Source organism: Phaethon lepturus, unplaced genomic scaffold (genome assembly GCF_000687285.1).
Source record: "Phaethon lepturus isolate BGI_N335 unplaced genomic scaffold, ASM68728v1 scaffold12890, whole genome shotgun sequence".
Taxonomy (NCBI): Eukaryota; Metazoa; Chordata; class Aves; order Phaethontiformes; family Phaethontidae; genus Phaethon; species Phaethon lepturus.
The window spans coordinates 1-21,260 of NW_010511298.1; the positions used below are offsets into that span (position 1 = coordinate 1).

A 21,260-nucleotide genomic window follows, 5' to 3' on the forward strand; every position below is an offset into this window, starting at 1 on the left:
ATCCCACTGTCTATGTCATTGCTGAAGATATCAAACAGTCTTGGTCCCAATACGGACCCCTGAGGGACACCACTCATCACCCATCTCCATCTGGACATTGAGCCATTGACCACTACCCTCTGGATGTGACCACCCAACCAATTCCTCATCCACCCAACAGTCCACCCATCAAATCCATCTCTCTCCAATTTAGAGACAAGGATGTTGTGGGAGACCGTATCAAAAGCCTTAGAAAAGTCCAGATAGATGACATCAGTAGCTCTTCCCTTGTCCACTGATGGGACCTTCCATCATAGAAGGCCACTAGGTTGGTGGCAGCACTTGCCCTTGGGGAAGCCATGCTGGCTGTCTCAAATCACCTCCCTGTCCTCCATGTGCCTTAGCAGAGCTTCTAGGAGGATCTGTTCCGTGATCTTCCCAGGCACAGAGGTGAGGCTGACAAGTTGGTAGTTCCCTTTTAAGCCTTTTTAAAGATGGGTGCAATGTTTCCCTTTTTCCAGTCTCTGGGGACTTCACCTGACTGCCAGGACATTTCAAATACAATGGAGTGGCTTGGCAACTACATCAGCCAGTTCCCTCAGAACTCTGGGATGCATCTTGTCAGGTCCCATAGACTGCTGCATATATCAAGCCGGCAACCTCATCACTCCTATAACCACTGCAAGGTGACAAATAGTACCATGTTCATTAAACTACATTTTGTAGCTTGATCCCAGGAAGAAAGGCACAATGCAGAATGTTTCATTTTTCATCACTGAGAAATAAGATGCTGTGATGAAAAAGTGATCTGACCACTTGCCTCCTCCACAATGTAAAGCAGGTCTCAACAAGACCCTCACCTGTGACATTATCTTTATTCAACAAGAGTTAGAAGGATCTTTACATTGCTGCAGATCTAAATCACTCCCAGAGTATGGTCAGCACGGTCGCCTTAGGCTACCCAATTCTAAGTTGTGGCAAATTTAAAGCAGTATGTTTGATGCTCACCATTAATTTCTCCCTAGAACTCACAGTACCTTTTTCACACACCGGTCCAGCATAACCTGGGGAACAGTCGCAGTGAAAGAAATCCCAACCACCAGCACACTTGCCATGGATGCCACAGGAGGCCATCCCACCGCTCTGACACATATCATCAGTAAGGACACAGCCAGGAACACTGTTCAAGGACTCTGCAGGGTGCTCTAGATCATAGACCTGTAAAAGGACAAAGAGAAGCATGACATCAGGTGTCTACAGTTAACAGCAGTAAACCCAAGACTGGTCTTAGTTGCCCTACCTTACTATCAACAATGACATTGCGTATGCAGCCAACAAATCCTCTGAAGCGCCTTTGTGAATCGTGGTATGGCAAAGTCTTCTTAACTCCACCCAGCTGCAGGGGCTGATGGCCACTGAAGAGCCTACCTATGCTGAAGGGAGGGAAAGAAAGAATTAGTGGCATGCAAAATACAGCATCTTGGCTTAATTTCCCACCCCCTTTTTCCTTAGCTCTTTCGAGTAATTGTTTCCCATTCTTGTTGGGTTTTGTTTTTTTTACCTTTGAGATCCCACAGTCTCTTCAGAGGCTTCACAGGTAGACAGATCTATTTTGGAGATCTTCTTAATGACACTGTTATTGTCTCTAACTGAGACATTTACACAGTGGTCAAGAATCAGCTTCACTTTCTAGAGAAAGGCATTATTTTAAAAAATTGCACCCAAGGACATGCACACATTTTAAGTACATATTTTCTTTCACTTAGCAGAAGGAAGAATAGTAACTAGCAATTACAGTGCAAGGAACTTTATTAGAATAATAAAGCACATCCACATACTAATCTGGAAGGTTATTGCACATGGCATATAACTAAGGAGCCACACAGAAGAAAGATCCGACTCTACCATGACCATGTCAAGTCACTGACACGGTAGGCAGAAGATGGGATTTTCTTGGAGTTTTCTGCCAAATCAGAACCCAGAGAGATAATCTAGCAGAGCAGACGGTCTGCCAGGCTCCCCATCCCAGATCCTGACATGCTCTGCAGCTTGTCTTATCGGTAAGAGGAAGGGAAGCCTAGCAGATGCCTTCACCAGTGTTATATCAGCAAGATGTTCCCCTTACACAAAAGCATATCTATCTCCTTTGTGCTGTATGTCTAAAGTCACTTGCTGGGGAAGGGTTTCCTGCTCAGAGAAATTAAGAATATTTCAATCCATGAGTCCAGGAAGCATTTAGCCACTGGATCATCACAGCTCTGTAGTCTAAGTGATAGATAGGATCATTAAACAAAGAAAATAGCAGGGCCAGTTTCACAATTGGATCGGACTTCTCCAGGCCTTGTTCTGCTTCACTGCTTCAAGACTAAGGAAACGTCTGAGCTGGCAAACTTCAATCCCTGCTGTTGCAGAGATGATGAGAGACATTGATAAAAGAGCTCTACAGAAGGGAGGAAGGGTTTGGAAGGAGTAACTAGGTACATGAATTAGTGCCATATTGTCCATATTTACACTTGCCTTTCCATCATTTATAATTTTAATATTGTGCCAGCGGCGATCTGCAACATTAACTTTTCGTGACAGCTGCAGGAGAAGCTCACCAGAGCTGTGGCTCACAGTCAGCGATGGGACACCACTGGAGAGCTCTGCAAAGACAAGACTCTTATCGGATACGCACTAACCACGTTCCCACTCAAACTCAGCTGAAACAATTGTTTGCAGTTAGATTTAAGTAGAATCTCCCCTTCACACAAACACAAAGAACAAATACTCTTTAAGATGCTAACCTAAAGCAAGGAAATCTTCCCGTTCTCCAGGCTGCCCTCGTGCCACTGGTCCCTGGTACAACAGAAGGCCATCGGCGACTTCAGTGATAAACTCTAAGGAGATGCGGCTCTCAAAGCAAGGCTTAAGAGGAGGGAACCAGGCATACCCGTGGCCTCTGAAGCTGTGTTTTGTCTGCTGGCAGTCTGGTCCATGGAAATTTGCAGAACATTTGCATCTATTAAATAAATAAATAAAAACAAAAATCCACCATCCAGGCAGAAGTCACAAAGGGTTCTTCCCACAGCAGGACTTTCCACTTTAAACACAGGAGCCCATGTTGCCTAGGCCATAGCACAGGTTAAGCACTAGCAAAACTCCTGTCATAAAACATTCCCTATTGACTTGTTTGTACAGACACAATTTAGCTTTAGTTCTAAATTATATGTCCAGGCAGGAATATTCTGTGAATAAATGACAGAGCTGTAATATACAAAGCACATGAAAACATCTAATCTCTTCAGCAAAAAAAAGAAACTCACTTTTCACTAGTCTGAGTTATCAGTTTGTTTAAAGACTTTATAAAGTTGACAGGGAAAGCAAAGGAATCATAGACTCAGAGAATACCAGGTTGGAAGGGTCATCTGGTCCAACCTTTCTTGGCAAAAGCATGGTCTAGACAAGATGGCCCAGCAACCTGTCCAGCTGAATCTTGAAAGTGTCCAATGTTGGGGAATCCACCACTTCCCTGGGGAGATTATTCCAATGGCTGATTGTTCTCGTTGTGAAAAGTTTCCCTCTTGGGCCCAATCGGAATCTCCCCAGGAATAGTGTGGGAAGGTAATGTCACCGAGGAGAAGTGAGAAGAAGTGTGACAGTCATAGATCTTGACATCTTCACTTTTGCTGCAAGCTACTTCCTGGTTTATTTCCTTTACACTATCAAAAATAGATGGTTGGGGTTCTTTCCTTAATACTCTGGGGATTCTACAGAAAATAGTAATCACAGCATGACAATGACAAAATCTGTAAGGGCGAAATAAAAGGACCAACAGAAATGGGCAGGAGGACAGGGAGGGAGACCAACTGGGCCCCTACTTTTTAGTTCCTGCTTCCCATAGATTGCTAGTACCTACTGAGAGCAGAACGACAGGGGTAGGAGGCAGAAAAAGATCACTCACAAAACTACTGAAAATGGAGCAGAAGCAAATCATAGGTGGCAGAGCCTACCAAGGGCTTCTGGGCAGCAAAATTTCCTTGGCTGATCACATCTGAGCAGTGTCAGACTCACATCTTTACCATGAGCAGGGCTTCTGCAGCTTCAGTCTGAGTCCTGTCACCCCTATCAAGCGTGCTCAGAAGAGGCTGGCCAGTTGTTTCTGCTTTCCTATGATGGTATGACCCTTTTTAAGCAAACACACTTAAAGGCTTGCCTTATGGAAGGGGACCAGGCTCATTCTGACCTAATATAGTTCCATCATTTTTTTCATCTTTATACTATTTTATCTATGAGATGTCATTTTTTTGGAGAAAAAATGAGACAAGAAATGTGGGGAAGAGGTTATTAAGTGACGTAAGTGATATGATTAAAATGATTAAAAATATTAAAATGATTAAAAACACATTAAGTTAGGCTGCATGAAAGAGTATTTTGGAGGCTGGCATTAATGGAACTGGTGCAGCCTGCAAACTTCATAAGGTTTTCCCGGACACTATAATGTACCTACCTGAAAATAGGGGTTTCTTTGCAAGACCTGGGCGTGAAGTGTAACAAAACTCAGATCTGCCACAGTGAGGCATGATGCCTCCTCAAGCTTCCAGTCATCCCACTTACAGACTGAACTAGAAACATTTTGTTTGAACACCAGACAAAGCTTTACCAACCTGTAGCCCAAATCAGTATCCACGCACGTGCCACCATTGAGACAAGGGTTTGTCTGGTATGAGGAGCAGGAGAGATGAGGACTCTCCCGAGCTGCACAACCACACAGGGCATGACTCAGGACTGTCACAGACACCAGTAAAACACTTCCAGCTGTGGTTATTGTTGGCACATGAGTCTGTTCATGCTTGCTGATGCACCCGCTGCTATGAGTACAGTTTGCAGTCACGCATTCATCAATGCCAATCTGGGTGATATTTATATCCAAGATGTCTTCCAGCTGTGGAGAACAATTAGTTGCATTCATCTGACTTTTCCACAGAAAGGAAACTCGCAAATGACAGCAATGAAAAGCCTAAGTCTTATTTATTTTCAAAACTGGTTGCTGTGCCACTTCCTTCCAACATCTACCTCACCCTATCCAGCCAAAGGCAGTTCAGCCTGGCATCTGTTAAGGCCAAAGCCATGGTATAAGTCAATTATAGCATGAGTAAGCATTTAAAGGACAAAAATATCATCATACTCATCATAAGCTGAGTGGATAAATTTTAATCACTTGTGGTTCTGATGGATTGTTTACATAGCATCTGAGCTGTATTTTTCATTTGGACTTCTGTCTTAAAAATATGGGGAAAGGTGGGCAGGCATTGGGCAATGAAGAAGTACTTTTTCTGGCAAGAGTGAGTTAGTACTGCAGCACTGACTCTAAACATAACTCTTATTTCAGCCTCTGTGTACCAGCACACACATTTCCAACAGAGCGAGTCATTTAACTCTTATCTAGACTTTTTTTTGCAAGAGGGGCAGGAACTTTACTAAATTGTCGATGCACATTTCCAACCTGGTTTTCCACTGGACAGTGGTTATTTTACTACCTTGTCCTCTTAACTCAGGAAGTTGGAACTTTTGACTGGTTTGTGAATTTCAGCTACAGAACATTTCTGGGTAGAGGACTAAAAATTGAAACAGAAAGGCCACAGCCAAACACATCCTTTATACAGAGTTTTACAGTCTTTTCAATAGGAAAAACATGTTCACATTCCTAAAAGCTCATTGTGTTTGGTGACTTAATATGTATTTATAGGCTGGCTTTTAAAACATTCATATTGGAAACTTTTAGTATAAGTGCTAAAGGACTGTTTGAGTCCACTGATTAAAACTATTGATTTTTCTCACACACTACTCCCTCAGTCATTCCAAGTATGTACATTCACTAGGCAATGGATATTATCTGAATAGACACAATGAGAAGACACTGTGGTTTCATATGTAGTATGGATACTTACCCACACTCTGGAGGCTGCTACATTGCCATTAAGTTTTTCTGCTTTATAATAAGGTGGACCATAAACTGCAAACCAAACATCAACCCCTCGGGTTTGACTTGGGCTATTTAATACACTGAAAATGTGAACATTTTCCTGTTGGACTGATATAATTTCTGAAAGCAGCTTCTTCATCTGGTAGTATTTACTCTGTTTTTCGGGGGATTGGGATATGAACTCCTCTGGAGTAATATCTGTAACAGAAGTTAAAAAACTGACAAACACATGTCTTGCAACTGTTGCAGCAATAAAAGCGAGAAGCACCACAGAATAAATATTAAGGTTGCAGAAAATGGACTCAACTGCAAATTTAAGAGTATTTTCATTTTTAAGCTCTGAAATTTTCCATGCTGGCTTCTGCTCAGGGTTTGTATTCTGAAACTTTTTGAGTCTTATTAATTTCTTTCTTTTTAATTCTCTTAAATCAGAAACTTGTCTAAGATTTTACTTTTCTATAAAGATTGAAACAATTCAGTGAATTTCAGGCAGACACTTCAAATGAAGTTCAAATAAAGTTTTCTTCTGAAATATAAATTGCTGTTTTGTTAAGAAGTTGGTGTAGAAGTCTTTCATCTTTGTCTTCTGCATCAGACAAGCATTTCTTTTTTTCTCCACAGATGCTCCTTCAAATGCAGTGTCAGAGGACCATGCAAATAAAGATGCATTTTGAAACCTTTACCTAGAAAACTATTAACTCTCATCCCGTGCCTAAGGGTATTAGAATACTAAATAACACAGCAGTAACATTAAAGAGGTAGATTTCAGTATTACAATCCTAACATACTTCATCACACTGCTTACCTTTTATTCGTATAGAACCAGCATTATGGAGGGCATCATCTTTGATTTCCTTCACTATAACCTTTACAGTTGACACAACATCTGGCCAGACTCCATCAATGACTCTAACTCTTATGTTGTATGTTCCTGGTGGGGTTCCTTCTTTAATAGTCAGCAAACCTGAGTTATCATTAAGGATAAAGTACCTGTAAAAAGAGTTAAGCCAAGGAACAAGCTATGAGAAGTTCAAAAGCTAAGTAGTAATTATCATCACTGATGTTTTTTCTGATCCACTTTGTTTTGGGAAAGCTATCAAAGACAGCAGATGTGTTCCCTCATGAAGGGACAGGGCAAAACAGAACTTTTTTACATTGCCTTCTGTTGGCTCCTAATGACTCTTCACCAGTATATCAAGAAGGTTTCTTCCTGCTTCTATGGCATATTAACTGTGTGGGAAGACTCAGACTTCTGTAGCCATAACTTTGGAAACAGTGCAAACTCCTAGTTTAGATACCTTCATTGAGAGCGACATCTCTGTCACAACCTTTAAATGGCACATGTACATCTCAACCCCAGTCACAATCCAGACGCTTTGGTGTGAATACATCACATACAGACAAGGTCTTAAAACCAGTGGTGACACGGAAACACCAACTCTCCAGGAGCCTGGATGAAGGAGGATGGAAGTTAGCTTGTATTTTTTCTGTAGTGGCTCGCTGATACTGATTGTGGGCATGATTGTGAACAGGAATTTGGAATGGTGTTCTAGCCCATCAGGCAATGGGAAGCAGACTGGTTTGGCATACAGCATTATTTACTGCAGCCTCACACTCAGAAGGGCTTTTGGAGAGCTACACGCAAGCATCTAACCAACAAAATGCTTTTGTACAGTTGTTTTCAAAAAGGGCAGTTTAAATACTTTTTATGGTTTTGTGTGTGGGCAAGTTTTCCATACATTTCACCCAACTCCCATTTTTCTTTCCAAATACCTTGATGTTTTCCCTTCAAATTGGTAGATTTTACGATCCCAGTCGTCGTCGTCAGGGGCACGGACCTGGCCCAGTACGGTCGTGGGGAGAATACCTAAAACAACATAGCATATAAGTGGCACAGTCAGACCTCTCACACGTATGCAAACAGGTTGGCCATTCAAGTTCTATTGGTTTGTCTTAAGTCTAAAACCTCTACAAAAATAGTTGTGATAGTGCCTGAGAGTTGTGCACCAGTTTGCAAATACCGCATGGTGTCCTGCTTATTGGGTGTTCGCAGTATGGCTACATAGATTTCATTCAACCTGTGGCTGCAGTGGAAAGCAATGGGAAGGAAAAAAGAAAAGGCATCTCTGAGGAAAGATGTAAGAGATATTCAGAATTACTCGTTTTCAGTATTTTGGCTGCAGTATTCAACCAACTTACAGAGTGGTTTAGACAGGAATTGCGATTTGGCAGGACAAACAACCAAAATGCTGACTGGGTTATAAAGGGCAAAAACCAATAGCAATTTGGAGGAAATTACAGCAAGATAGAGAGGATGTCCAAAATACAGTAACCAGCCTTATCTTGAGTAGGGACTTGGCTTTGCATCCTCTCAGCAAAGCTCACAAATTAGTATTTTTTTGTTTTACAAAAAAACTTTTTTGTTTTACATTTCTGAAGGAAGGGTCCACAGGTATCTGAATTCATAGATCTACTGTGTAAAGAATCAGGGATACACAAAGAAGAGGAGAAAATGTGGGACTTCACCTTGTGAAATGGAACAGCACAAACCCTGACAACTGAGGGATGCATGCAAAAATGAGAGAAAACTGTACCTCTCCTGCAACTGTGGGAACATCCATTGCATATTTTGCAGGAGACGGTACACAGGATGCCCTGGTGTTTGACTCCCACATTATATGAATGTAACATACAACATGATAGTAGCCTTCTGATTCTGTCTCTCATTAATATTTTACATAACCGAAAATCTGAAGACTTGCGCAGTCCCTCCCAGAAATTAACAGTACAGATGAGTTTAACCTTCAAAGAGGCAACTAAAAGGGAATTCAGGCTTAATGAAAAGATCTGGTACTTAGTGTACAAGCAGAGTTTCTCAGCAAACAGCAACCAGACTTGGTTTCAACTTTACATTAAGCTGAACTTGACAGTGAACACACAACAGGCAGAACAATGCTTCAGTACAAATAAATGGTCAACAGCATCTACACAGAAGTAGTTTCTAGTGTGCTCACAATAGACAATCTATTTAATGTGCTATCAAACCATAGGGTACACAGCAGAGTAGAAGAGGAAGGAATGACCTGAGCCTACATGGATGCAAGCATCCCAAATCTTCCTACCTGTGTGGTTTATTTTGCTGTTGGGCTTATTATGTGGGGACACTGGATCACAAGAGTTCACTAACTGCCAAAGCAAGAAGGGAAAAGTGGCTTCTCTTGCACTGCCTGCAGCCAACATTCACAGAAAGTTCCCCCATAACAGCATTTGTCAGCTGAAGGTTTATATGAATGTCTCAGGCTGTTTATACCTGAGTTCAGCTTAAGTATATTCACTAAACTTGAATTCAGTCTGGAGGAGGAAAAAGGTTTAAGGAGGAGGAAGAAGGTTCTCAGCATTCAGACTCATCACTTCTCAGCAACATTATGAATTGTTAATTTGCATCCCCCCAAATGTTAATGCTGCTGTAAGACTGCATCTGAAAACAAGAGACCATTACTCAAGTTTGATAGAAACATGCACAGAATAGCAGCCAGCTCTGCTTTTCCTTCAGGCTGGCTCAGTTTCTTCCACAAATTACATGGCCCAGAGTCCTGTGCCCCACGCACCTACATCTCTCTGGGCGTGCTTAAGCAAACTCGAGTAGCATCTCTACTAAGATCTTAGCTTATGTGAAACAGGACAGAGTCCTGTTGTGAATGTCACAGCTGCTCCTTTGGCCTTACTGTCACATTTGGAAGCAAGCATCAGGGAGTAATTTACCATCATAGCTGTAAATGAGACATTCCATGTAGCCAGCAGAATGCGGGTGGTCATTTTGGTCCCCAATATTCACAGTCAGTGTATTGGTGGAGCTCATCGGCGGGATCCCGCTGTCTGTGATCAGGATGTGCAGGTAGAACACCTTGTGCACTTCCCTGTCAAAGGTACGCAGCGCGGTGAGCAAGGCACTTCCATTGTGGAAGTCCTGCAAGTTGAAGTTAGTCAGACTATCGAAATCACTGAGAAGGTGAAAGGAGAAAGGTGCTCCATTAGCAGCAGTGTCTCGGTCCTTAGCGTACAGCAAAGTAGAGGTCTCATTCATTTGGACAACCTGTGGAGAAGCTGTGTTTTCCCAAACCACTGGATTATAATGAGCCTCAAACTCTGGCCCGTTGTCATTTACGTCCTGCAGAGTCACTAAAACAGTGGCACTGCCAGCCAGAGGGGGCTGCCCCATATCAGTGGCAATGACAATGAGCTGGTACTGTGTCACTGTCTCATGATCCAGCAGTCCTGCAACCATCACCCACCCATCACTAGCCACAGAGAACTGGCCACCCGGGTCAGACTTGTTTAGCAGGTGGAAAGAAAACCTTCCGTTCAGGCCAGAATCCAAGTCAACAGCAGAAACCTGAACAACTTTGGTGCCAACAGGCGCGTCTTCCCCCAGTGCAGCCACTTCATAGAACTGGGGGTAAAAGACAGGAGCGTGGTCATTGGAATCCTCCACATAGATCACGCAGTGAGCGATGCTGAAGAAATCCATGTCCTCTGCTTTCACAGTCAAATTGAACACTCTCTCATGGGGCTTCTCAAAGTCAATCTGCTTTCGTAGCCGGATAAACCCACAGTTGTTGACTTCATCTGTCTCTATGGAGAACTTGTGGTCATTGTCCCCATCAAGGATGCTGAACGTCATCATGGCATTGTCTCCCTCATCTCTGTCCACAGCAGACACCACTGCCACCTCAGTGTTAATACTCGCGTTCTCAGAAACAAATGCCGTGTAGATCTTTTGCAGGAAGACTGGAGCATGATCGTTTATGTCGGTCACCAAAATAGTGGCGGTGCCTGTCCCAGTGAGCCCTCCTCCATCTTTGGCCTCAACCACTACTAGGTACTTGTCTTCCTTCTCCCGATCCAGGGACCCAAGCACTGTATAGATGGTGCCGCTAACTGAGTCAATTGAGAACAAGTCCAGATTAATTTCATTTTGGACATTCTGAATGATGCTGTATGTTAGTACGGCATTCGTACCAGCCTTTGGGTCATCAAGGTCTACTGCTGTCATTTCCATGACAGGAGTGTCTGCTGGAGAATCCTCAGGGACGTGGCCCACGAAACAGCTTTCCAGCACACAGAGGAAAAGGGGTGCGTTGTCATTCACATCCCTCACTTCTATGATCACATCTGCAAAGCCGGTCAGTCCCTCTCCGCTCTCATCCGTTGCAAGAACAAGAAAGCGCCACGTTGATCGCTTCTCACGGTCTAACCTTTTATTTGCGCTGATCTCACCTGTGTTCTCATTGATGCTGAATTCGCTCCCGGCTCCCTGTCCGTGCAGGGAATAGTCAATGGCATTTTGATCAGCTGCTTGGTCAGGGTCTGTTGCAGAAACCTGGAAAAAGCCATAGCAGGTAAGTATTTATGTAAAAGAAAAGGGGAAATCACTATTATTTTATTGATCGTAGTTGGTATTGTGCAGGCTAAATAAATAGCATGCATTTTAACAGCAAAGGTCTATTGGCTTGAGTCATTCAGGTCAAGTACTCTTTCAATAAACATCATGCACAGCCCAGAGAAACAAAAGATTGTGTTTAGACAGACAAATATATTCTGCTTCACAGTGTATTTTGGAAAGAGGAAATAACTGCAGGAAGAACCAAGTAGAACTAAGAACAGATCTGCTGATCAAATGTTTCTTACGAAACCCTTTGGAGCTGGAATGCAAAGGCAAACAGGGGCTGTTTCTCTCCGAGTGAACAGAAGGCTGCGAAAACAGCGTGGCCGTACATCCACGCTGATTATCAGCACAGGTCAGAGAGAACGCCCAGCTCCCAATTTGCATCCAAGGATTGTCTGGGAGACTGATGGTTGGGCCAGCCAAGCAGTCCTCATGCCAGGGACTGCTCTACCAACAAAGCAATGAAAATGATCGAGTTGCAGAGTCAAAGAACAATCCCTGGTAATGTTTATTTGGTAGTATAAACGTAGCCAAAAAGTCTGTGGCTTAAAGGCATGAGGTAGATGTGCCAACCATGTTATGCCTATACAGTTACTCCAAATATGCTAACTCTGCTCTGTAAAGGAAAGCCACCACATTCTTCAACATTTTGAGTGACAGAACCATTTAGGTTGGAAAATACTCTTGAGATCACCGAGTCCAACTGTTATTTATGCTGGTCAAGTGAGCAAGCCCATCACACAAATTCAATCAAACTTTCTTTATTCTCTTCTTTACAGAAAGTTGCTAGCTAAATCCTAATACCAAGGCTCGCCCACCCTAAAGAAACTACCTTTTTCAATTTGTGTGAATGGGTGGGATTGAGCCGAACAAAAAGTCAGGTTTTGCCCTGCTTTGTGCAAACTACTTTACCTTTAGGACAAGTACAGGCAGATCTGTGAGCTCCTCCAAGACACTGCCCTGATATTCGTTCTGAGTGAAGACTGGTGCTTCATCATTCTTATTGATGACATTGATGATGATAAGAGTGTGGTTTTCCCATTTTCCATCAGAAGCTACAAGTCGGAGCTCATAACGTTGTTCTTGTTCGTAATCCAGAGGCTGAGAGATTAAGACAGTTCCAACCTCAGGTTCTACATCAAAAACTCCTTTCACATTTCCTGATGTGATCTGATACCTTAGTTTGGCATTTGCACCTACAAGAGAAAGCAAACAACCATTGCCCATCCACTATCTGAATGCTAAATCCAGCTATACACAGCGGACATGTATCCAGGAGAAACTTTATTTGCCCAGAGTAGGCTGTTACAGTGTGTGGGAGACATAAAACATAGACACAGCCACAAACAGAATGATCCATGTGTATAATTTGAAGGGATTGTGTGTGGCAGATTGGGGGTTGGGTCTGCATTTATATTCACAAATGTAATTTCCAGTCACAGACAAGCACCTGTTTATTGGTAGTGAAGGAACTGTGTGCCTCTAATTTAATGTGCATTTATTTTCCAATAATAAAAAGGTAACATGCTATTAAAATACTAGAAGATATTTTTGCTATCTTTTGTTTCCTAAACCTCCCATTTCAAATGACAATATTCCTTAACTTTTTTTATTTTTAACCACTGGATGGTGCTAAAATATAACAGAAGTCCTCTATTTTGAGCAAGAATTCATCTCAGAAGAACACTCCACCTGTACAACAGCAGTTGTTTGATTGCTGCAAAACATTTAGGAATAATTAAAAAAAAATTGTTCGGCACCTCATGTTTACTGGTTTGAAAGGAAAAAAAAAAAAACCATGACATTGCATTCCAGGACAGAAAGTCATTTCCCTAATTAAATAGGTGAACTGCTAGGAGTAGAAAGAACATTCAGCATTTTAAGTTGTGAGTTAACCGTGGGTGAGAAGACTAGAGCAACATGGATGGCAAGAAAGTGAAAAGGCTGTGCTCAACATTGTTTAGTGCTTGGAAGAGGCCTTTGCAGCCTGCCTTTCAGCATCACTCGCTAACTGCTTTTGCCAAATCCTCTCAAGTGCAGCAGTTGGGTTTAAATGACCTTTTTACTTCTCCATCACAGGCAACCCATTCCTCGGTGCTCATGTGGGCTCTGTCACCAACGCATCAGCTTACTTTCTTTTTTTACGTGTTTGTTTTCCTCCAGCAAGTTGAGCTGGACCAACTGATGAAAGGAGCAAAAAAGCCCCTGAAGAAGCAAAGATGGGAACTGACTGGTGGTGCATGCTGTTGGACTGGCTCAGCCCATCTGGTCTCACCACACCGTAGGGGCAGTTTCACACCGTCAGAGCTGATGTAACAGTGTAAGCCCCAAAAGAAGGACTGGCTTTCCCTTTTTTTCCTGCCTTCTCCTTGCCTTCATTTCCATCTATGTCATTGCACATTTTCCACTGTTTGACAAATTCTTCCACAGGCAGAGTCCAACTCATTAATTCACCTAAAAGCACATGGGTTTGGTTTTCTTGCAACAGTAGTAAGTAAAACTGGCTCGCAAGAAGCTCTGGAAAGCACAGGAGTCAGCACAAAGCAAACGCATGCTCAGCAGTGGGGTTTTATGTTATCTCTTGTGAAGTTACAGCAGGGTTGTGACTCCAGGTGATTTCATTCTACCCCAAAGAGATTGCCAGCTAGCTTAACATTTGCACTGTGTACCTGAGCACCTAATAAAAGAACATGCTGCCACGTGCCCAGATCTTGTCTCCTCGCTTTTAAGAATCCTTAATTATCTCCTGAATGCAGAGATTTGTTTGCTCTGGAAGTAGCCCTACACACAACACACAGTAATACTAAGGGGACTTAGAGAGAAAGACATGCAGGTCAGGTCCACTCACCTTCATCTTCATCATCCGCTGTTGCTGTTACAACCGGACTTCCAACATCGCTGTCCTCATCTATGCTGACCTCATACACTGACCGAGGAAATGCTGGAGCGTTGTCATTCACATCACTGACAAAAATCCTTACGTAGGCTGTGTCTAAGACGGAGATGCAAGAGGAACATGCAGACTAGATATGGCAGAAGTGGAATACCTTGTCGTATTCCAGACAGCTCACATACTCCCCATGTCTAGAAAAGTTAAGGAACCCAATCTCTGATATCTTTTACCCAATATATAATTCCTTACTAGTTTTACCTGTGTTGGGCTGCCCATGAACACCAGGTCTAGCAGATTCTGAAGAGTCCTGAGACTGAACTTCAATCAAGTAAGAGGCTCTTTTCTCTCTGTCAAAAGATGCATGGGTGGAAATAATTCCTGTCTCAGGCTCAATGGTGAAGAACTGGTAATCCTCACTAGCATCTTTCAATATTACGTAGTGAACCTAAAAAGTAAATCGTTAAGAGAGGTTGCTTTTTCACTTTCATTTGTATGTCCAAGTGCTGTGGGCTCCCCCCTCCCCAGTAGCCTCCTAGGGCTATCTGCAAAGGAGCAAGACTTTAAGGAAAGACAGTTCATCTGGACAGAATTTTTCTAAGTCTTTTGCCCATTTTGATATAAATAAACAGAATTCTCAAACAGAAGAACATCTCTACCAGTGATATGACGGCCTATCAAGCCCAGTATCTAATCTAACCTAACTGGCCAGTAGGAGCAGTTAAGAAAGATCATGAATAACAGAAGGGCAGGGAATGTATGGAATGACATATTCCCTGGTGTCTCCCCAGCTTCTAGCAACCCACTGCGCTTCTTGCTGGGTTGATGGTTGGACTTGATGATCTTAAAGGTCTTTTCCAACCTTAATGATTCTATGATTCTGTGATCTCAAAAAAAAAAATGGGGCTAACAGAGTTTGAGGCCCGTTCAACAGGACTGAACAAATAAAAACCTCCACTGATGAAGCTATGCAAATTTTTCACTTTAACAAAGGTTTGGCTTCCTCATCTGAAAAAGACATTTCCACTGCCACCCCCAAGTCATGCCCAGAGCACCGCCAAGCAATTACACTACACAGGTTGCTCTTCAGAAGCAAAATGACAGTTACAGAACAGCAGCTCTCTACTAGCTAGAGGTCCCTCACAGAAGAGCTAGTAGGATTTTTGGAAAAAACTCAGGAAAATGCACAGAGAACAAGCAGTTTCCTTCATAACACTGCTTTTTCCTAGGATTAGGTCATTATGATAATGGTCGTTAAATGTTGGTTTGACCAACCATTTGACCAATGATGGTGAAATTAAATGTTATTTAATTGACCATATTTAAATGGCTGTGTTTAACTGATCGTAATCACTGATGGTCAATTAAATAATGAGCTGAAGAGACAAGAGTTTGGCAACATGTTCTGCAGCCACCTCTACTTGTCTTGTCATGGGAACAACCCTGAGAATCATGCAGCAGTGCTTTGTCACAGTTACTGGATCAGGATGAGCTGCTAGATGCAGGATCCCAAGATCATGAACAGGATCTTCTCTGCCTGCACCCCACATTATGCGCATCAGACGTATGCTAGACAAATGCTTGACAAGTGCTGTAAGAAGTTTGTGGCTCATTACCACATGAGCCAGATCTATCATCTGCGGTCTGCACACTCTCACTAACTACAATACTAAAACTTGCCCATTGGGAGGAAAAGAATTGGATGTAAGGTCAAACCTCTCCATGTAGGCCAGAATCCAAGTCCATAGCTAACACCTGAATCACAGATGTGCCAACAGCAGCTCCTTCTGGCACAGACACCTCGTAGTTAGAAGACATGAAAAATGGAACATTATCATTGACATCTGCAAAAGGAGGAGATGGAGACCATGGTGAGAAAATGTTTGAAGACTTTTTTTACTATATTTTTTTTTCCACAGTCATAATTTTGCTTGGAGAAAGAACTCACATTATTCATAGTAAGAAGCAATCCTACTTTGGGTCTTCCTATTTTCATGGCAGCTGTCAGGAAGCATTTTATGGACATTGAGCAGTTTCTGGGAGATAGTCTCCTAATCTCAGCTGAGATACTAGCTAACAATTTGACCAGTGATGATCTCATAGTAAGTCCATGAGGGCCAGGACCAGGAGGTCTTCTGGTTATCTACAGCTGGTTATCCACAGCAGTAGCTAATTTCAGCATTTTTATTAAGCGGACAAAGGAAATTAAAACTGAAGAGTCTATAGAGTTGACGAAGGAAATGTGTAAGACAGTCTTGCTTGGCCTTTGCAGGGCAGTATAGCCAGAGTTATGTTAGGCTCTAGGACCTAATGACTATTTAGGATACAGTTGCACATTAGCCTCCCCTCATCTAACCACTGGACGATGTCCAAAGGAAGCATGCTGTTCTTCCCATTCTTGTCCTCCTGCTCTAAGCCATGGGATCCCCCTTCTCACGAGATGGAACACATGGTCCTGTGCTGACAGTGATCATTTTGTTGCTCTGAGAGAAGACTGACTTTCTGGAGAGAACGGGGCTAGCTGATCTGACATGCTCTGCAGTTGTGTAATCACCAGATCCAATGCAAGAGACATGGTGAGATTGCACAGCTGAAGGAAAGGAAGGGCTGCCCTGGTAGCGGCCATCTGCAGTCAGGTCAGATTAAGCATCACGCAAAGCCTCGTTAAGCTTATATCAGTGCTGGTCTTGCTTTGTCTTCCTTGCCTGATCCCTGTAGAGATTTAAACTGGAAAAAAAATGTCCAGTGTTCTGAAGGGCCAGTTTCTGACACATTTTCTCCCTAAAGCTGCTGTGTAGGACCAGGTGAGCACAAGGGACAGGCAGGAGAACTATGGCAGCACTGACTCGGATCCGTTTAAACTCCTCTGGAATCACGTCCTCCTGCTCAACCCATGACAAATCAGCCCAGTGTTCCTCTTTGTCTGTAAGACGACTAAACTCAGAAATGCTGCGTAGTCCCCTACATCTTTTTGCACTTTTCACAGTTTAACAGCCACATTTTAAGAAAGTCAATTTTCCTGTGTCGTGGCACAGTGCCAAAACAGAGGAGCTATAATGACAGTTCCTCGGATCCATCTGTCTTTATGAAGAGCAGACAAAATTCTTAATATCGCATTCTGCAAACCCTTAAGCACACATTTACTTCTACTACTGCCACATGACTCCATTAATTTTGACACACAACTATTTATTTTGACACACAACTATTTACAGGAGCAATGTCTTAAATTACTTTTTTTTTTAAGTTGTCAGTGTGGGCTCCCATAAATCCCAATTTTCTTTCTCTCTCATATGCATAATTGTCTGTGAAAACTCCTTTTCCAACAGACTTTTTTTTTTATTTTATAGAAGAGAATATATCTTCTTAGAGATAAGTTTCAGCAAATTCATTGAGCAAGGCAAGGAAAATAAGATGCTATAAAAGACTTCCTTTTCTGTGTGCTTGTGCATAAATAAAGGACAACTCTGCATATGAAACTTTCTGGCTGTTATTTCTCTCTTAAAGGTGTTTAACTTGCTTTTTTCTCCCACTAATGCATACACATGTGTGTAAATCTTTTTTTGTATGAAATACTAAGTTACTGAAAAAGGATTTTTGCTTGTGAGCAAAATGAAGTTTCTCCCAAATTCTGATATCAATAACTGCACTATAGGAAAAATCTTTTGGGACAGGGTTCATAATCTACAATGAGGTTCAGACCCTTACTTGAAGCACTCTTGCTCTACAAACCTGAAGGGTTTTTGCATTGGTGGGCTGTGAAGGACAGGACAATGCTGTCATAAAGTGAAGCAGGGAAGCTGGATTCCCATTCAAATTACCACTTGGTGGTAAGCAAGACAAATGTTTTTGCTGGGGACTTCACTTATTCATATTTTCATCTAAATGACTACATATCAAAAGTAACTCCACTAACGCTTTAGAAAGCAGGGATTAAAATCAGGTTTTTATAGTGCTATGTGGATCTATGGTAGAGCCTTACAAAAAGATCCACTATAAGGGGGGTTGGATCAAATCTTTGAAAACTGTACCTATTGCATTTTCATTTCTACAGTTTTAACCGCAGTGTTAAATAGAAAATTCTGAATGTAACAACAAGCCTTAAACAGATTTGGTTTCTGCTTGATATCTATCTGAGCTATTTCTCTTTCTATAGCACAAAACATTTCTAGTAATACTCATCTCCTTTCAATAGCTTGGGGCTATTGACTAGATTTTCCCTCCTATCAAAAGAAAATCTTTGCAATTACACTTATAAAAGCAAGCACTAGTGTTGCGTAAATGTTCACATGGCCCATTTTTGCATTATCACATTATTTTATAGCCCTTAGAAAATGTCTCAAGCAGACCTTTTTAATGACTGCACAACTTCCTTTTACAGCACAGAAACGTACAAGGCATTCTTAGGTGGCTTGGCATTTCACAGGTGTTACCTTAATTTATGGTGTTATACTAAAAATAACAAGAATATTGAGCGTTCTAACAGCAGCAAAGCTTACCTGTTACGTTCACACAAACAGTGGTAAAGGAAGCTAAAGGAGTCATTGCTACGTTTTGTGCCCGGACTGTCAGGGTAAAAAACTTAGTTGTCTCAAAGTCAAGTGGTTCAGCGACTAGAAGAGAAGCAGATCCATCAGCTCTGTTTGGCTTCAGATAGAAACGAACTGGCATGTTAGTCTCTGGAACTTGACCCTCCTCCAGATTATACGTAACCCTGGGATCACCATGAGGGGATGTGGCTTTGATGGTCTGAAGAAGAAAAGAGCCACCACATATGTTCATGAAGCGCAGGGTTGCAAGTGTTAAATGTTCAGTTTGACGGCAAGAACATACGGACATATGTGTTCTCCAAGAACATGCATGCCTGTATGACTTGGATAACAGACAAAAGAGCAACAGCTTAAAGAGGTGAGTTTCATTTTACAACATTTAGGTTCAATGCAGGTCTTTAATCAGCAGCACATTTGCCTGCCTGTAAATGTGCCAAGCAAGAACTGCATCACCAGCTAAAGGAAATCCCTCCTCTCTCCTCCTTCCAAAACAAAAGCCATCCAAAAGGAGACTGTTTCTCCACTGAGTGGTACATTTTACCAGGCAAGATACAAACAAAACTGTTTGCAAGTGCTTGGATATTACATGCAGGAGGAGGAAGGCAGGAATTATCTGACAATTTACGGAAGAGACTATCCTTAAAGAATACGTCTGTGCAGGTCAAAAACTAATTGGTTTCGGTTAGAAGAGCCCAGAGCAAACGACAGCTGTTCCATGCTGTAGTGCTAAACTAAGAAAAGCTGTAGGAGAGATGCAGGCAGGCAGCACGGTCCACTGAGGATGCAGGAGGGAGGAGCTGGCCCTTGGTGGGAACACTCAAGGATTTCCCACACAGGCAGGGCACGGGTCTTGCTTCTCCTTCAAAGCCGCTGCCTGCGGGAGCACACCCTGAGGGCCGTTGGTGTAAGACGTCACTGGGAAAACTGCGGCCAGCTGAAATGCCAGCCTATTCTGCAACAGGTACTCCTGACAAACACTAACGGGCTACCCAGCTGTGAAGGCTCGAAGGAAACACAGTGAGGTTGCCGAGTGGGCATCCATGCGCTCTCAACGTGGAGACAGAGCACAACAGAGGAAGATGATGAAATGAAAAGATGAGGGAGGGAACTAATTGCACTTCTAACATACCGCTATCCTGGTGTCACGAATGGTGTTTTCCGGGATGGTTACCCAGTATCTGCTCTGCTCCCACCGGGGCGGCTGGCTGAGCGCATTAGTGACAGTTACCGTCAGCTCCACAGTGCTGCTCCTGTTCCCTCCATCTGTCGCCACGACGTAGCGACTAACGCGCGTTGTCTATGAAACGAAGAAGATTGAGGACGTTTGCAAACCGTTTTGTACAAATCAAAGAGATTTCAATTAACCTTCTGCAATAAATTTGAAGGGTTGGAGGCTGCTCTGCTCCAAGCAGAGAGTCGCATTACCTGGGATAGCGGGCGGTTCACATATACCCAGCCCGTGCTGGGGTTGATCTGGAAGTATTCCAGCTGATGCTCTAACATTGAGTATGTGACAGCAGCATTCACTCCTTGGTCATTGTCATGAGCTGCAACACGGAGGAAACTGGTCCCCACGGGAGTGTCTTCGCTGAGGAAATCTTTGGAAAGACAAAGGTTGTGTCAGTAGGTCTTGCACTGATTTACCAGGCTGAGTGTAATAGAAATACGCCTGCAAAACCTCATAGTCGCCTTCTCGGGAGATTAAATGTTTCCATCATGAGGCAAATTAGAAAGTATCGTCAGTAACAGAGTGCCTACAGTCCTCTTTTAGCTTCCCCTTCCCTCTCCCCTGAGACGCGGGGTTGTTCAGCGAGCTGCTGGTGAAGCAGCTGTACCGACCGCGCCACTGCCAGCACTCCTGCCTCTCCCCGCGGCCGCCCGCGCGCCCGCTGCTGCGATCACAGCCCAGCCGGGCTCGGCTGCTGATAAAAGCAGGCTGGCATCAAAAGGAATTCTGGCATCAAAAGGAACTCTCTGTGGGTTGAATTAATCCTGAAGGTGAGTGGCGGCGGCAGCGTCGCCCGCAGGAGGCAGTAGGCAATCACCAAGCGTGAAGGCTCGGGTCATAGCGAATGAAGATCCTCCGCAACACCCCGTGTTTTGGAGAAGCTGCCCAGGGCAAGGGTGCTATGATCTTTTTATACATGCTCTTTTCCTGAGGTCTTGCTCCCTGTTCCCAGCAATCCACCTGAGACAGATGCTCTGTCTTTGTGTCCGTAGGCCTAGACAGAGCAATCCTGCTTTGAACCTGCTTTTATAAACATCATCTAAAAATCTGGTGGCAAAGAATCGCACAGTTGAAGTACCCATTGCACAGAAGAATAATTAATTTTGTCTTCCTAAAGCCTGATTTCTGGCAGGGACACCAACAAAATTATGGGAAATCACGAGCAGTCATTTCCTACTCCCCTCCTCTCTGCAAGGCACAAT

General features: G+C 43.0%; 1 protein-coding gene across 1 annotated transcript in view; it reads right to left on the reverse strand.

The window, feature by feature from the left end:
• Window positions 1–1,016: 1,016 nt before the first annotated feature.
• Window positions 1,017–21,260, reverse strand: part of LOC104614011 (neural-cadherin-like) — a gene marked incomplete at both ends in the record, with an annotated part of 35,323 nt that continues 15,079 nt past the window's right edge. The window contains 17 exons of the mRNA XM_010283528.1: window positions 1,017–1,197; window positions 1,280–1,412; window positions 1,541–1,668; window positions 2,497–2,624; window positions 2,766–2,980; window positions 4,626–4,903; window positions 5,910–6,142; window positions 6,750–6,934; window positions 7,718–7,811; window positions 9,707–11,324; window positions 12,303–12,586; window positions 14,239–14,382; window positions 14,542–14,728; window positions 15,997–16,124; window positions 18,780–19,029; window positions 19,960–20,127; window positions 20,256–20,428. Coding sequence (XP_010281830.1) covers window positions 1,017–1,197; window positions 1,280–1,412; window positions 1,541–1,668; window positions 2,497–2,624; window positions 2,766–2,980; window positions 4,626–4,903; window positions 5,910–6,142; window positions 6,750–6,934; window positions 7,718–7,811; window positions 9,707–11,324; window positions 12,303–12,586; window positions 14,239–14,382; window positions 14,542–14,728; window positions 15,997–16,124; window positions 18,780–19,029; window positions 19,960–20,127; window positions 20,256–20,428 — 4,527 coding nt within the window. The remainder of the gene's footprint in view (window positions 1,198–1,279; window positions 1,413–1,540; window positions 1,669–2,496; window positions 2,625–2,765; window positions 2,981–4,625; window positions 4,904–5,909; window positions 6,143–6,749; window positions 6,935–7,717; window positions 7,812–9,706; window positions 11,325–12,302; window positions 12,587–14,238; window positions 14,383–14,541; window positions 14,729–15,996; window positions 16,125–18,779; window positions 19,030–19,959; window positions 20,128–20,255; window positions 20,429–21,260) is intronic.